At 38.9% G+C, this 14,792-nt stretch overlaps 1 protein-coding gene across 1 annotated transcript in view; it reads left to right on the top strand.

Annotated features, from left to right (window-relative positions):
* Positions 1 to 13,753, top strand: part of ror2 (receptor tyrosine kinase-like orphan receptor 2) — a 43,982-nt gene extending 30,229 nt beyond the window's left edge. Inside the window, exons 5-9 of the mRNA XM_085167246.1 lie at positions 2,574 to 2,695; positions 2,804 to 3,118; positions 4,048 to 4,302; positions 10,388 to 10,593; positions 10,721 to 13,753. Coding sequence (XP_085023372.1) covers positions 2,574 to 2,695; positions 2,804 to 3,118; positions 4,048 to 4,302; positions 10,388 to 10,593; positions 10,721 to 12,181 — 2,359 coding nt within the window. The 3' untranslated portion in view covers positions 12,182 to 13,753. The remainder of the gene's footprint in view (positions 1 to 2,573; positions 2,696 to 2,803; positions 3,119 to 4,047; positions 4,303 to 10,387; positions 10,594 to 10,720) is intronic.
* Positions 13,754 to 14,792: the final 1,039 nt, after the last annotated feature.

Below are 14,792 nucleotides of genomic sequence, written 5' to 3'. Positions count from 1 at the left end.
TGGGTAGATTCAAATTTCAGTTAAGGTTGAAGGTGTCCATTTTGGAGCAGGGTCTTCTTTCATGGTCAGTACACTCCATGGTGATGTAAAACTCACGTCACTGTGGAGAGTGACAGTAGTATTCCAGCAATTTTCAGTTCATGTTAGGTGTGAGCCTTGCTTGTAAACATCCCTACCAATTTCCTCTATCCTGAGTGTGACTGTTTGGATCTTGTTCCAGACCTTGGCAATGTGGTGACACCTCTGAATAACTTGGGCACAATTGTTTGAACTGCTGGTCTTAGAATCTGCAGTGGTTTAAACTTGTGTGAAACTTCCAACTTGTATAAATCTACAATTCTCCTTCTTAGATCATCACTGAGTTCCTTGGACTTTGTGAGTATTGGTCAATCCAATGAGTGCTTTCAAACTGCTGGCAAAATGCTGGCAAAAAGAAACTAGTAGTTAATCATTATCATTAACAAGATGTTAATACACCTTGGTCTTGATAAGTTAAAAGAACCTGTACAACCTCTAGCAGCACTTATTAAAATATCTAAAATGTATGCATATATTTGAGTATATATGCATCAGGGCTGCCACGATTAGTCGACTAGTCACTATTACGTCGACTATCAAAATAATCGTTTGTGGCAGCCCTAATATGCATACTTACAATATTAGAGAAAAGTTGATTAAAAATAGATGCCGTACTAGCATTACACCCTAAAAGAACATTTCAAAGAATTCAAAGCCCAAACTTAGCATGAGATGAGTGTAGTGTATATAAATCTTTTGCCCCAAGTGCATTTACCTTAAATACAGCTTTCTCTGTCTACTTTGTCAACTGTGTTGCATTAAATTTTTGTGTCATAAATCTTTGTAATGTTAGGTGACCTGAAATTACTGTCGAGGAAAGTCTTATATAAAGAGGTTGAATAGCTCAAAGTATGAACGGTAAATTAATAGTGGTGGAAGCCACTGACCTCTTTTGCTGCTCCTTTCTGTTTTTCACTAGTTTCTGCATTTGGCTAGGGCTAGTGTCACTACTGCTATCATTAGCTGATACTTGGACCCTAAAGATGTTTTACAGGTAGTCTATCTCCTTCATGATGGCAGAACAAACAAGATGAGCACTGCCAGAACCCTTCCAATTGACATCCACTAGGCACTGATGTGAAAGTCTCTGGCTAAACAATAACATACAGACTTCATCAGGCTAGCCTAAGGGACCAACATCATCTAGTCGGCTCTGTTCTCATTAACTAGAACTGAAATGGTTTTCCAACAGTCTTGAAGAAGTTCCCAGAGATGCTGAGCATTTGTTGGCCCTTTTGCCTTCAGTCTGCGGTCAATTTCATCCCAAACCATCTGGATTGGGTTTAGGCCAGGTGTCTGTGGAGGCCAGCCCATCTGGCACAGCTCTCCAACACTCTCTTTCTTGGTCAAATAGCCCTTACACAGGCTGGAGGTGTGTCTGGGGTCATTGTCCTGTTGAAAAATAAATGATTGTTCAACTAAGCACAAACCAGATGAGATGGCGTGTTGCTGCAGGATGCTGTGGTAGCCATGCTGGCTCAGTGTGCCATCAATTTTGAATAAATCCTCAACAGTGTCACTAGCAAAGCACCTCCTCCTCCATGCTTCACGGTGCGAACCATGCACGAGAGGCCATCCGTTCTTTTCTGTCGCACAAACATACAGCGGGTGTAACCAAAGATCTCAAATTTGGACTCATCAGACCAAAACACAGATTTCAAAGATTTCCACTGGTCTAATTTCTAATCTCACATCTGTGAAGGGGGACTACTTTGAGGAATCTAAAATATAAGACACATTTAGAATTATTTATCAATTTTTTTCTTTGCTACATAATTCCATTTATCATGATTCATATATTTGATGTCTTCAGTAAGTATCTACAATGTAGAAAGTAGTAAAAATAAAGAAAAAACATTAAACGAGAAGTTTTGTCCAAACATTTTCCTGGTTAATTATAAGAATCTAAATTATACTGAATTTCTGGGTAACGTTTAAGAGTTTACAAAAACTGTATAATATATCAGCTGACATTCATGCTTGATATGGATTATTTAAATATGCTTATTACAGAAGACCAGTATGCATATGTAATGTGCAGCTTACATTGGTAAATGGACTGGTTCTTATATAGCGCTTTTCTACTCTTCTGAGCACTCAAAGCGCTTTACACAACTTGTGCATTCACCCATTCACACCCATTCGCACAAGCACATTTCTCTAGGTGCTTTCTAGATAACATTCACACACATTCATACTCCGATGGATGCATCGGAGAGCAATTTGGGGTTAGTATCTTGCCCAAGGATATTTGGCATGCAGACTAGGGGAAGCCAGGAATCGAACCACCATTCTGATCAGTAGATGACCTGCTCTACCACCTGAGCTACAGCCACCCCACCACATTGCAACAGACTACGTATATTTTTTGAAGCAACAGGTTACATCCACAAACAGCAAAGATGTGCAGGGCGTATAAAGGCCAGACATCATATTACATCACATTTTCTCCTGAAGTCATTTAAAGCATTTAAACCTGTTTTTTTTCTCTTTAGGTCACGTGAAAAACATTTTTGCCAGCCATATCGAGGCATTGCCTGTGCTCGATTCATCGGTAACCGCAGTATCTATGTTGAGTCTCTGCAGATGCAAGGGGAGAGTGAAAACCGCATTACAGGTGAGGAAATTAGGCATCCTTCATGGTTGATATATTCCTTAATTCTAAGCTTTAATAATATCTGAAATTTCCAAGCAAACAGTTAAAACTTTTTCCACTTTTTTTAAGCTGCCCTCACTATGATTGGAACATCCACCCACCTGTCTGATCAGTGCTCTGAGTTCGCCATCCCATCCTTCTGCTACTATGTCTTCCCTCTGTGTGATGAGCAATCTCGGGGCCCTCGGCGCCGTCAACTCTGTAGAGATGAGTGCGAGGCTCTGGAGAATGACCTTTGTCTTGCTGAGTACACCATTGCCAGATCGAATCCTATGTTACTCATGCAGCTTGAGCTCCCAAGCTGTCACTTGCTGCCACAGCCAGGAACACCTGCTGCAGCTTCCTGTATGAGGATAGGAGTACCACCAGAAAAATTGGGTTCATGTAGGTGGATGAATGCACACACAAAAATATGTAAAAATACCCCAGTTATGAAACAAATGTGCAAGCATACACCCCATTACTGCGTACTATATTCAGTTAGGGTCATAAATATTTAAATACTGACATTATTTTTGTAAATATTCTTCTGTACACCACCATTTTGCTTCATAGTCTCATATTTTCAAACTAATTGGACATCTACCTGATAAGCAGTTTCAGGGACTATTACATGATAAAATAAGCAGATAAAAGATCTAGAGATGATTTCATATGGATGCATTTCATAGCTGTTAACCAGCCAACCAGCCAATCCCATATTGGTTGTTTGATTTGAAATCTAATCTGGTAGTGTAGAGAGGAAAAATTACAAAAAATTATGTGTTGTCCAAAAAACTTACTCACCTAACTGTATTAAGCAGGGAGGTTCACTCACTGTAACACTGACCAAAGCTGTATCGTAGACATAACTTCCAGCCCTGCATTTGTAATTCTAGGTACCATTTTAATTGTTTATATATTTTTATATTCTGGTTGGTTATTATGGTTATGGTGGTTATCTCTTTAATGCACAAGAGGTCTACAGTGGCATACACAGTTTAATTTTAAACCACCAAATTTCCCTAAATAAAAGTGCATTTTTTTGTCTAAACCACTGATGGGAGACTAATGCATTTCATAAATATAGCGGTTCACATTATCCTTAGAAATTATGTTGCACCTATTTTAATTTTATTTCACAAATTAATACAATTTTTGTGTTTTAAAAAATTGAGTCAATAAATAACCTGCAAGGGTAAACATAGAACTAGGAGCAGAGGATCATATATTTTACTTTAAATTATAATTAATACATCATTTAGCACTGATTAAATTCTCAAAATTTCAGACACCTGAAATTCATTGTCTGTCTGTCATTGTCCGTTCTACAGATTCCCCCTCAGATCACAGCTGCTATAATGGAAGTGGAGTTGACTACAAGGGCACAATCAGCATCACTAAATCTGGTCACTACTGCCAGCCATGGAGCGCTCAGTACCCGCACAGTCACCACCTGTCCCAGGAGTATCCTGAGCTCTGGGGAAGTCACAACTTCTGTCGTAATCCAGGAGGCCTAATGCAGGCACCCTGGTGCTTCACCCTGGACCCTCTGGTCAGGGTGGACCTGTGTGAAATCCAGCCCTGCAGTAAGTATCATAAGGGAATTTCCTCCTAAGTTATCAGCTGTTTAAGGAAATCCCAAAATATATAGTGTCTTGGTTTGGTTTTATGCCACCCCTTGTTTCCAGAAGTGCTGCAATACACCTAGGCATTAACTTTTCAAGCATAGTTTTGAAAGTACTTATACTGATGGGGTGGAACATCATTGTTTCATAGGTTATTCCCTCATTAGTGTTTTGATTCTGGTTGTGGAAAGTGCTCTCTTAATACCTTGGTGTTTAAAGTTGACTATGAAGACTATGGAATGTGAATCACATCATTTTCATTTTCATAAGACAATTCAGTGAGCTTTCTTGCTCTGTGAATGAGGCCATTATCATCCATCAAGAAGCTACAACCATCAGGTGATCACTTAGAACAACTCTGTGTCGATTTACAATGACCCTTCCCTCTAAGTGACAAAGTGGACCTACCGGATTTCTTCATGGGAGGGCTCAAGGTTTTCCTGACCTGTCTGTATATTATCTATTTAAATTTAATTTAGTTTTTTTTTAGAGTGCCTCAAGGTGATTGCATTGTTAAAGAGTAAAATCCAACAATCAGATGTTCTCCTATGAACAAACACTTTTCAACAGTGGGAATAAATTAACCTCCTGTCAAAGGGATGATAGATCTGAGAACCTAACATCTACTGTGAGAGGCTGTTTTTTTTTAACCAGTTTTTGTCTGAGTATATGGCTGGGTCTGAAGTACACTGGGACACTCAGACAAAAACTGGTTCATCCCAAGGACAAAACTCCTAAACACAAATTAAACTACATAGTATATGCTGTTCAGTGCAGCGAGTAAATGCTACATTGGCGAGACCAAACAGCCACTTCATAAATGCATGGCACAACATAGACAAGAGCCACCTCAACAGGACAAGACTCAGCTGTACATCTGCATCTAAAGGACAAACGTCGCTCTTTGAGGATGCCAATGTCCACATTTTGGACAGAGAAGACAGATGGTTTGAAAGAGGAGTGGAGCCATGTATGTCCATTGTGAACGGCCATCTTTGATCAGAGGGCGGGGTTTACAACACGACTGTCTGCCATCTATACTCCAGTTATGAGATCCTTTCCCAGTTGCCTTAATGCAAACTCACATCCTGGGCCACGTGATCTCACTAAATCACAAGATAAGATAGTGCTAGGTCTCACAATGTGTTCACCTGAAACCTTGGCTGCCTAATCACCTTAGCCACTTTTCAAATAAAACTTCTAAGTCTATCCAGAGCTCATAGAGGTGCCTTAGGTGCCTCAGCCTTAGAGGTGCTAATTCTTATTCCTGCCACTTTGCACTTGACTGCAAACTGTCCCAGTGTGAGATTGAAGCCACTACCTGACAGAGCCAACAGAATCACATTATGCACAAAAGGCAGACACAAGAATCAATTCAATTACATTTTATTTATGTAGTGCCAAATCACAAAAACAGTCACCCAAAGGCGATTTATATTGTAAGGTAAAGACTACAATAAGAGAGAGAAAACCCCAATAGAGATTAAAGAGGGCAGGGAGCTAGAGATTAATAATAGCTAATGATTAAATACAGAGTGGTGTGTAAACAAACAGTGAATGAAGAAGTTGAGTGAGTAAGAAAAACTAATGGGGGATTCAGAGTCACCTGATCCAGCCCTAACTACATGCTTTATAAAAAAAAGGTAGGTTTTTAGGACAGCCGATAATATTAAGTTACAATACTCCAGCTGAGAGGCAATAAATGTATGAACTAGTTTTTCAGGATCATTCTGAGAAAGGACGTTTCTAATTTAGAGATATTACACAAATGCACGAAAGCAGTCCTACATATTTGTTTAATATGGATTGAAGAACCTATGATTGTGAAGATTCTTCACAGTATGGTGTCGAACCAGAGTAAATATCTGGTTCGACACCATGTTTCTAAGATGTTTAGGGCTGAGTACAGCAACATTACTTTTATCTGAATTTATAAGCAGTAAATTATCAACATCATCATTGTAATCAACATCTTTATGCTTTTAAGATATTTGTACAGTTTAACTAATTGGTGTATGTCACCTTGTTTCATTGACATTTGGAGCTGTCAATGAAGCAATCTTGTACAAAGCAATCAAAATGTATACTAGACCTTTGAATGATATGGCTAAAAAAATGATGTATAATGTAAACAGAACTGGTCTTAGCACAGAACCCCGTGGTGCTCATAATTAAACTTTGTGTGTGAAGAGGACTCCCCATTTACATTAATAAATTGGGAGTCCATTAGGTAGATGTGATCCATGGCTCATTGCAAGTAATGGGGCTCAAGTTCTGTGTAGTTGAGCAGGCATCAAATGGGTCACTGAGTCACATAATCCCTCACAGGTCCCAAGAAGGACACAGTCAAATGCCTTCCGTAAGTCCACAAAGCACATGTACACTGGTTGAGCAAAGTCCCATGCACCCTATTATAGAGTGGCTAAAGAGCTAGTCTAGTGCTCCTCTGCCGAGGGGAAAACTGAACTGTTCCTCCTGAAATTGAAAGATGATTTCCCCCTATTATACCTTTGTGTATAGCTTATCAAGGTGGCCGAATAGCACAATCTCTCTATGACTTGAGCACAGCCGCTGGTCCTCCTTTTTAAAGATGGTAACCAACAATACAGATGTCCCGCCCAGAGCTTTAACGAACTTACTTAAGAAAATCTCATACAACCCTTTGGGCCCATGCCACCAGGGATTGTTTTTTTTCTCGTTTTTTTAACCTCCCTTATTGACCTTCCCTCCAGTGATGAGCAAAGCATCCCCTCGTCCTCAAACTTTCCTCTAGAGAAGTTTTGAATGTGGGATTAAAGAGATGAGTATTCCTTCCACCACTTGGCTATATCCTCAGTTTAAGTCTGTAGAACATCCATATTCCATATTCCCATCCCCTCCTAAATCACCCCTACTAAGACGGTTTACCAGAATTGTTTAGAGGCCAACAAAATGTTTGTTTCTGCTAGTCCCACAGGAGTCCCAAAGGCTAGCCAAGCCTGATAGGATGACGTCTTCTCCTTAATGGCTCTTTTCATCTTCTGTGTCCACCATCTCGTTCGGGGATTATCACGTTCTAAATCTTTTAATCTAGAAGCAGGCAGTCCTCATTCACAGGAAGAGAAGCAGCTAAGCAAACAAATCCAGCAAGGGCAGGCAAAAGCAAAATTCCCCAAAAATATTTACAGGAATTAGCCCACTGATATGGACAATGTTGTGAAATGGAAGGTGCTGTGGTATCATTTGTTTTTTTTGTAAACAAAACAAAAAACATGGGTTTTGATATTGCATCATTTGAGATTTTTTCCATGAATCTCATTTTGACAGGTACACTTTTCAGATATTTCAGAAATACTTAAATACTTTTTTTAAATGTTTATTCACACAATATTTGAAATATTACAAATATTCTACAAAACAGATATTTTCTCAGATTATGTTTAAAGCTATAACAAAAGAACGTAGGATTAAGAAAAATAATGCAAAACATTGATCGTCATGACTAGAAATCTGCACCATTTTTCTGCAATGTAGACCCCATCAAGAAAACCCAGTTTTAAGACTGTACTGTACTCATGTATTGAAAGGGTATGTAACAAATGTGTGTTTCCCCAAAACTGGGGTTAGTCTTTGTGGGTATTGGCATTTTGCCAGAGTAATGTGAAAAGCTACATGATGGTAGTAAATCTCATGTCCAAATCTCTCCAGGCACATGATAGCTAATATAGCTATCATGTGCCTGGCAGTTATATATAACGATCTTTTGTCACCATGTGTGCAGCGTAGTTTAGTGTTACCAGTCGATTGTGTGTGAATGTCAAATTGTGTTAAAAATGACCTGTGTGAACAAAAGGTGCTGCAGTCTTTAAGCAGTAGAATAGGAACAGTTTATTGCATCTCTGTCGCTCAGTGAACGTGTGAAACAGACACTCTTTTGTTTGATTAGAGCAAAAATCTTTCTTTTAGAGTGAAAGCAAGTAAATTTAGAAGCTGTTGTTAGCTAAATAGTCTGTTCTGAAAATAATTTTTAATGTATTTTTCCAACATTTCAAGGGTCAGCAGAAAATTAAATTCTAGTTAAAAAAAGGAAAACTACCCAGGTACTTAGAAATGATAATAATAGAGACATTTAAACCTGCCAACAAAAAGTTTTTGCTCAGCCTGCAGCGGACACATGTAACTGCACATACCATCAAAGTGAAGTCAGTGATAAATCAGTACAATAGAAACAACAGCTATGTGCAGACTGGCAAACTTTACTTTAATCGAGAAAACAAGTTTCTGATGTGAATCACAGAGCAAATCTTTCTTATAAATGTTTTATTTATACATGAAAAGATATACTATACAAAGGCAAATATTTCACTGTGAACTCCATTTATCAGAATTAGATTAGCATAAAATACAAATGAGCTAATAAATGATGGTGTAATTTGGCTACAGTGAATTAGTTCTCAGTGATTCTTATATAGAATTTAAAGTATATTGTAATGCAAAACCTTTGTACTTTTATTTACAAAATGTACAACATATACTGTAGCATTATTGCTTTTAATTAAGCATGGAATTTAGTGACGGTACTTCTTCCACAATTGCAAAAAGTTACTTATCAGCATTTGTTCACTAATTTTCAAAACAGTGAACAATAATTTTACCAATAACCATAGATGGAAGTACCTACCCAAATCAGTTCTTTAATGTTTTTTGTTGCTAGTCTCTTTATGAACAGTATTTCTGGACTTCTAAATAAACAAAAATATAAACGTATCAACCTTAGATGTGTGGTGTTTCCCTGTGGTCTTTAGGTTCAGGACAGAAAACTAGAGTGATGGGTCTACAACAGACGTAAATAAAGTTAATCTGATTGGTTAGCTGCACAGATACAACCACAAAGAATAACACTTAGCGTATTTGGTATGGAACAGCTGCAAAGATGTTGTGTAATATTGTTACAGAGAATCTAAAATATCTAAATCATGGATGACAAACTCATACCATACTACTCAAACCACGTACAACCTGCTTTGATTTTAAGTGGGCCAGACGGGTGAAACCCCACTTTCTGTCAACATAAAGATGCTTAACTACACATTTAATCCCTGAGATTTCTTAATATAGGCTAAAGAAGTACAACTGACTCTCTTGATATGATAAATGTGTAAAATTACAGAACGAGTTCTGGCAGTTCACTGCCCAGACTGTCCCATATTTATAAAACCAAAATTTCTATAGTAGACAGTGAAAAACAGAAGCTTTTCTGTCATTTAATTGTTTATCTATTACTTCACTACTTTGGTGTATAGTGGCTGGCTGTGGGGAAGGTCTTTGTCAGGAGGAAAAGCTGTCCAAAAATATAAGTTGTTCAGAGGGCCAGATTAGAGTCTTTAGAGTATATTTGGGCCCCCGGTCCTAATGATTGACACCCCTGATCTAGATGAATTATTGTAGCGGAGCCTGAATCCACAGTGAATGGAGCTCTGCGGCCAGAAGTTGTGCTTATTTGTTTCACCTAGTGACCAACTGGCAGCATCAAAAGCATCATTTTTGAAAATTAAGTTTACTCAATTTACTATGAAAACTGCTTTTCCCTTTTCTTAAGAATGATGTGTGCTGCTCAATATGATGATTTAAAAGAAAAATCATAATAAAAGGTATGCAATATTGTATAAAAGATTAATGGGAAAGCAGTGTGGATGGTTAAGAACATGCCTTTGAAATCTCCGGCTTTAAAGACTTCTTAGTGATAGTTGTCAGTATTTCCCGTGCTCCACAGCAAACAATAACTTTTGATATCTAATTCGGCACACTTTATTTTCCAAATTGTAAACAAATGCGGTGTAAAACAGCGCTGATGTTGCTGCCACGGTGAAGTGTCCATCATAACCAATCATATTAGGACACTCCTCCTTCCTTTGGGCTCCAGACATTTAAAAGTCAGTTGCAGCTACCTGCAGCAGCATGCGTAAAGCAGACACTTCCACGTGTGTCCAGAGTTCTGGAGTGGCAGTGAATATAAAATAATTTTCATTTTGGATATAATTTGACCTTGTTTCTGTTATCATTTCAGAGCCACAAGAAAACCCCAGGAAGGAGATCCTGTTTATTTTAATACCTGCAGTTGCCATCCCATTGGTTATCGCTTGCCTCTTCTTTCTGGTTTGCTTGTGTCGCAATAAACATAAGGCTTCAAATGACACACCACCTCGTTCCCAGCTCAGCAGCTCACCCTCCCAGGACACGGAGCTGTCGCCCCTGAATCATCAAAAACAACAGGTAGCAATAATAATAACAAGGTAACATTAAATATGGTCACAGTAAATGTGATTTACATACATTTGTATTGTTGAATTCTGGTGGCCAGAGTCTTTGGTGACATGTATTTATTGTTTCATGGCTGCAGGCGAAGCTGCGTGAGATTAACATGTCAGCAGTGCGATTTATGGAGGGGCTCGGTGAGGACCGGTTTGGCAAGGTGTACAAGGGCCACCTATATGGCACAGTACCTGGTGAGCAGACCCAAGTGGTGGCCATAAAAACTTTAAAGGACAAGGTAGATTCTGCTCTTTGTGAGGAATTTCACCATGAAGCTATGGTCCGTTTCCATCTGCAGCACCCAAACATTGTTTGTTTGCTTGGCGTGGTCACCAAAGAGCAGCCAATGAGCATGATTTTCACCTATTCCAGCCTTGGTGACTTGCATGAGTATCTGGTAATGCGCTCCCCTAACTCAGATGTTGGCAGCTCAGATGATGACAAGACAATCAAATCCACTCTAGAGCAAGCTGATTTTATTCATGTTATCACCCAGATTGCTTCTGGAATGGAGTACCTTTCCAGCCACCAGATAGTCCATAAAGACCTTGCTGCTCGAAACATTCTTGTGTTTGAAAAACTCGGTATCAAAATCCTGGATCTTGGGCTATTCAGAGATGTTTACTCTGCTGATTACTACAGTCTCATGGGAACAAGTCCTTTCCCTATTCGTTGGATGTCCCCAGAAGCTATTAAGCATGGCAAATTCTCCACCGACTCTGACATCTGGTCTTATGGAGTGTTGCTGTGGGAGATATTCAGTTATGGTCTTCAGCCATATTGTGGCTACTCTAACCAGGATGTAATTGACATGGTGCGCAGCCACCAGTTACTGCCCTGTCCAGATGACTGCCCGTCCTGGATTTACAACCTCATGCTGGAGTGTTGGAGTGAAGTCCCAGCCCGGAGAACTCGCTTCAAAGACATCCATGCACGTCTGCGCTCCTGGGAGAGCCTGTCCAACTATAATGGCTCTGCTCAGGTGTCTGGCACTAGCAATAATACTACCCAGACCAGCTCTCTTAGCACCAGCCCTGTTAGCAACCTTAGCATAAATACAACAAGTGCATCAAGATACACCAGCCCTAAAAAGAGCTCACCATTCCATCAGCCCCAATTCATGCCCATAAAGGGTCAACTACATCGGCCAATGGTGCCCCCACAGCTCTACATCCCTGTCAATGGATATCACCCAATTCCAGCTTACCCATACCTGCAGAACTTTTACCCCATGCAAATACCGATGGCAATGCCACACCAGCAGATCCACCACCCACAACAAATGGTTACCAAAGCAGGTTCTCAGCATAGTGGCAGTGGATCCACATCTACAGGATATGTGACCACTGTCCTTTCCAACACTTCTGCCACAGAGAGAACAGCAATGGTAAATGAGGACTCTAAGACCAACGATGAAGAATTGGCTGACGGGGCATCAGAGGAAGAACTGAACCAAAACGAGGACTTGGCAGTGCCAGAAACAGAATTACTAGGTGAAAGTGAGGCTCCTCAGACTGAGGAATTGGCGATCCACTTGTCTGACACATAACTGAAGGACAGTAGATCTGAAATAATATGCCAGCTGTGCTATTTTTGCCCAAAATTCTATGGACACATTGAATGAAGGGAGCCATTTTTCCACAACAGTGAATAAATGTCTTTGTATATGATGTCCCATGTTTGTACCTCTCAAACCCCTGTGTAAGTGATGAAGTAAAATTAATTGTGCTATTCCTCTTTTTTAAATGTTGCCATTTGGAAGAAGTGATATTCTTTCAGTTGCTGTGCTTAACTTTGGAAAAGTATTTTAGAATTTTTCTTACAATGGTAGATTGTTTACCTTCTCTAATGCTCACGGTGTTACCAGATTTTAATTTTCATGTGCCAGTGAGACAGTTTGTGTGGAGTGTAATATAGATGATGATCTTGCCATCAGTGCCACCATTAACTCTTGGATGCCATACCTTCGACTTACTCATGGAAACTGATTGTTAAACGAAGGCTGAGATGATTCCTAAATGACTTTGTTCATTGAAATGAAAAAACGGATATTTGATAACTCAGAAGTGAAAGGTTTCTACTGTGCTGAACAAGTGTTTTGCAACTCTTGTACCCCCTATTTTTATGCTTGCTTTTTATGTTATTATTGTATTGTCTGTGAAAGCAGAACAACAGTTTTATGGTGTATAGAACTGATTCAGAATTGATTTTTTCTTTCATTAAAATGGTTTCGTATAACACACATTTCCATCCATCAAAACAATAAAGGTTTACACCCTTATTTTGATAATTTTCAGGCCAGAGACAGTTTTTGTTCCACATGACACGTGTTACATGAATTTGGAACAACTATAATAACGTTTATACCCAGCTGAATAGATCCTGTTTTTTTTACAGGAAAAAATGGATAAGCTTGGTGTTAGTCCTTTCCACCAAGTTTGCTTTGTTAAAGCTGTTTTCTGCTTACAGTATGTGAATATCAAATAAAGTCTTATGAATCAAATTATGCCAGTCTTTCATCACATGGATCACTTGTTTGTTTTTTATTTTGTCATCCCACATTCAAAGTTCAAACACTACAGATTTTAGACACTTTAGACTTAAAATTAATGTATATTTATTAGTCAAAAACATTCATTTGTGCTAGTAAATGTATAACAAGTGTAACAACCTGAAAGTCTCCATGTGGCAGTGAGAACAATGAGCTTAACAAGTAAGGCCCAGTTATTTGTTTTAACAAACATTTCAGGCACATCTAGTCTATTTTTGGATTGTTGGCTGTCCACTCAAGAAGTTCAGAATACAAAAAGCAGAACAGGAGATTTTTGACAACCTGACTTCTGTCTGTATTAAGAGTGGCCTTTGGTGTCATATTTCAGTTGCTGCACATGTTAATTGATTTTGTAACACCAAGACTTTAATATTTGAGAGTGCTGTTAAGCAGGTCAAAAATGAAATTTCATGCTCATCTGAGGCTACATATATACAAACCCCATTTACTTCACACTAGATCATTTCTCATATGTAGGAAAAGGTAAGTTCATTAGATGAAACTTAAAGGATCTTTGGCTCACGTCTTCATCTGGATGGTACAGCATAACCAGGTTAAGACATCTCTAAAGTGTTTTTCTGAGTGTTTTTCAGTGTTTTTAATTATTTGTTTTAATTTTGTTTATTTTTCATTGTTCACTGTGGCCTGGTAAACATTTTATCAATATATATTTCATAAGGCCATTGTTAAATATTTACAAGAAATCAGGCATTATACAGTGTGTAAACTTCAGTGTGATTTGGATGCTCAGCAGAAAATGTAGCCAGATATCAGCTGGGTTTAGATACATTTCAGATAAGATAACCTTTGTTAGTCCCAGAGTTGGGAAATTCAAATTGTTACTGCAGCAGAGTACACAAGGCAGAAACAAATGAACACACACAGCATACCTAACAGCAATAATGCTTTGCAAAAATAGAAGAAATATAGACTAAGAAATAGATAAGTACTTAAATATGTAAGTCTATATATCTATATCTATAGCCATCTATCTATATATATCTACATACATACATATACATATATATGATGCAATAATACAGATTACTATTAGAAGAAGAATGAAACATTTCATAGTGCAGTGTTTGGGTGTTAATAGTAGCAGGTATTTAGTATTGCACACTGATATATGTAAAGACCCCAGTGTGTGCATATGTGGTGTACATTCACTGCTGTTGTGCAGTGTACAGTCTGACAGCAGCTGGAGGGAAAGGCCTCCAAAATGTCCACTTGGCACACTGTGGGTGCAGCAGCCTGTCACTGAAGGGACTGCTTAGTGTTGTCAGGGTGACCTGTATGGGGTGGGAGCTGTTTTCTGACAGGGATAACTACCTCCACTGGGTCAAGAGGGCATCCCAGAACAGAGCTAGTTTTCTTGATGAACCTGTTCAGTTTCTTCCTATCCCCTACAGACCACACCATGAAACATGGACAATACCACCACAGCGTCTGAGAAGGTCTTCAGGAGCTGTCCCTGCTCCCTTCCAAAAGACTTCTCTGTTGCAAATACAACCATCTTTATCCTTTTGTGTAGATGGACTCTCTGTTGTTACTCCAGATCCGTTTATTAATCAGATCACTTATATGAGTCAGCTATCTTAATGCCCAT

This window comes from Neolamprologus multifasciatus, chromosome 7 (assembly GCF_963576455.1).
Source record: "Neolamprologus multifasciatus chromosome 7, fNeoMul1.2, whole genome shotgun sequence".
NCBI classification, from domain to species: domain Eukaryota; kingdom Metazoa; phylum Chordata; class Actinopteri; order Cichliformes; family Cichlidae; genus Neolamprologus; species Neolamprologus multifasciatus.
This window is presented reverse-complemented; position numbering and strand designations above follow the sequence as displayed.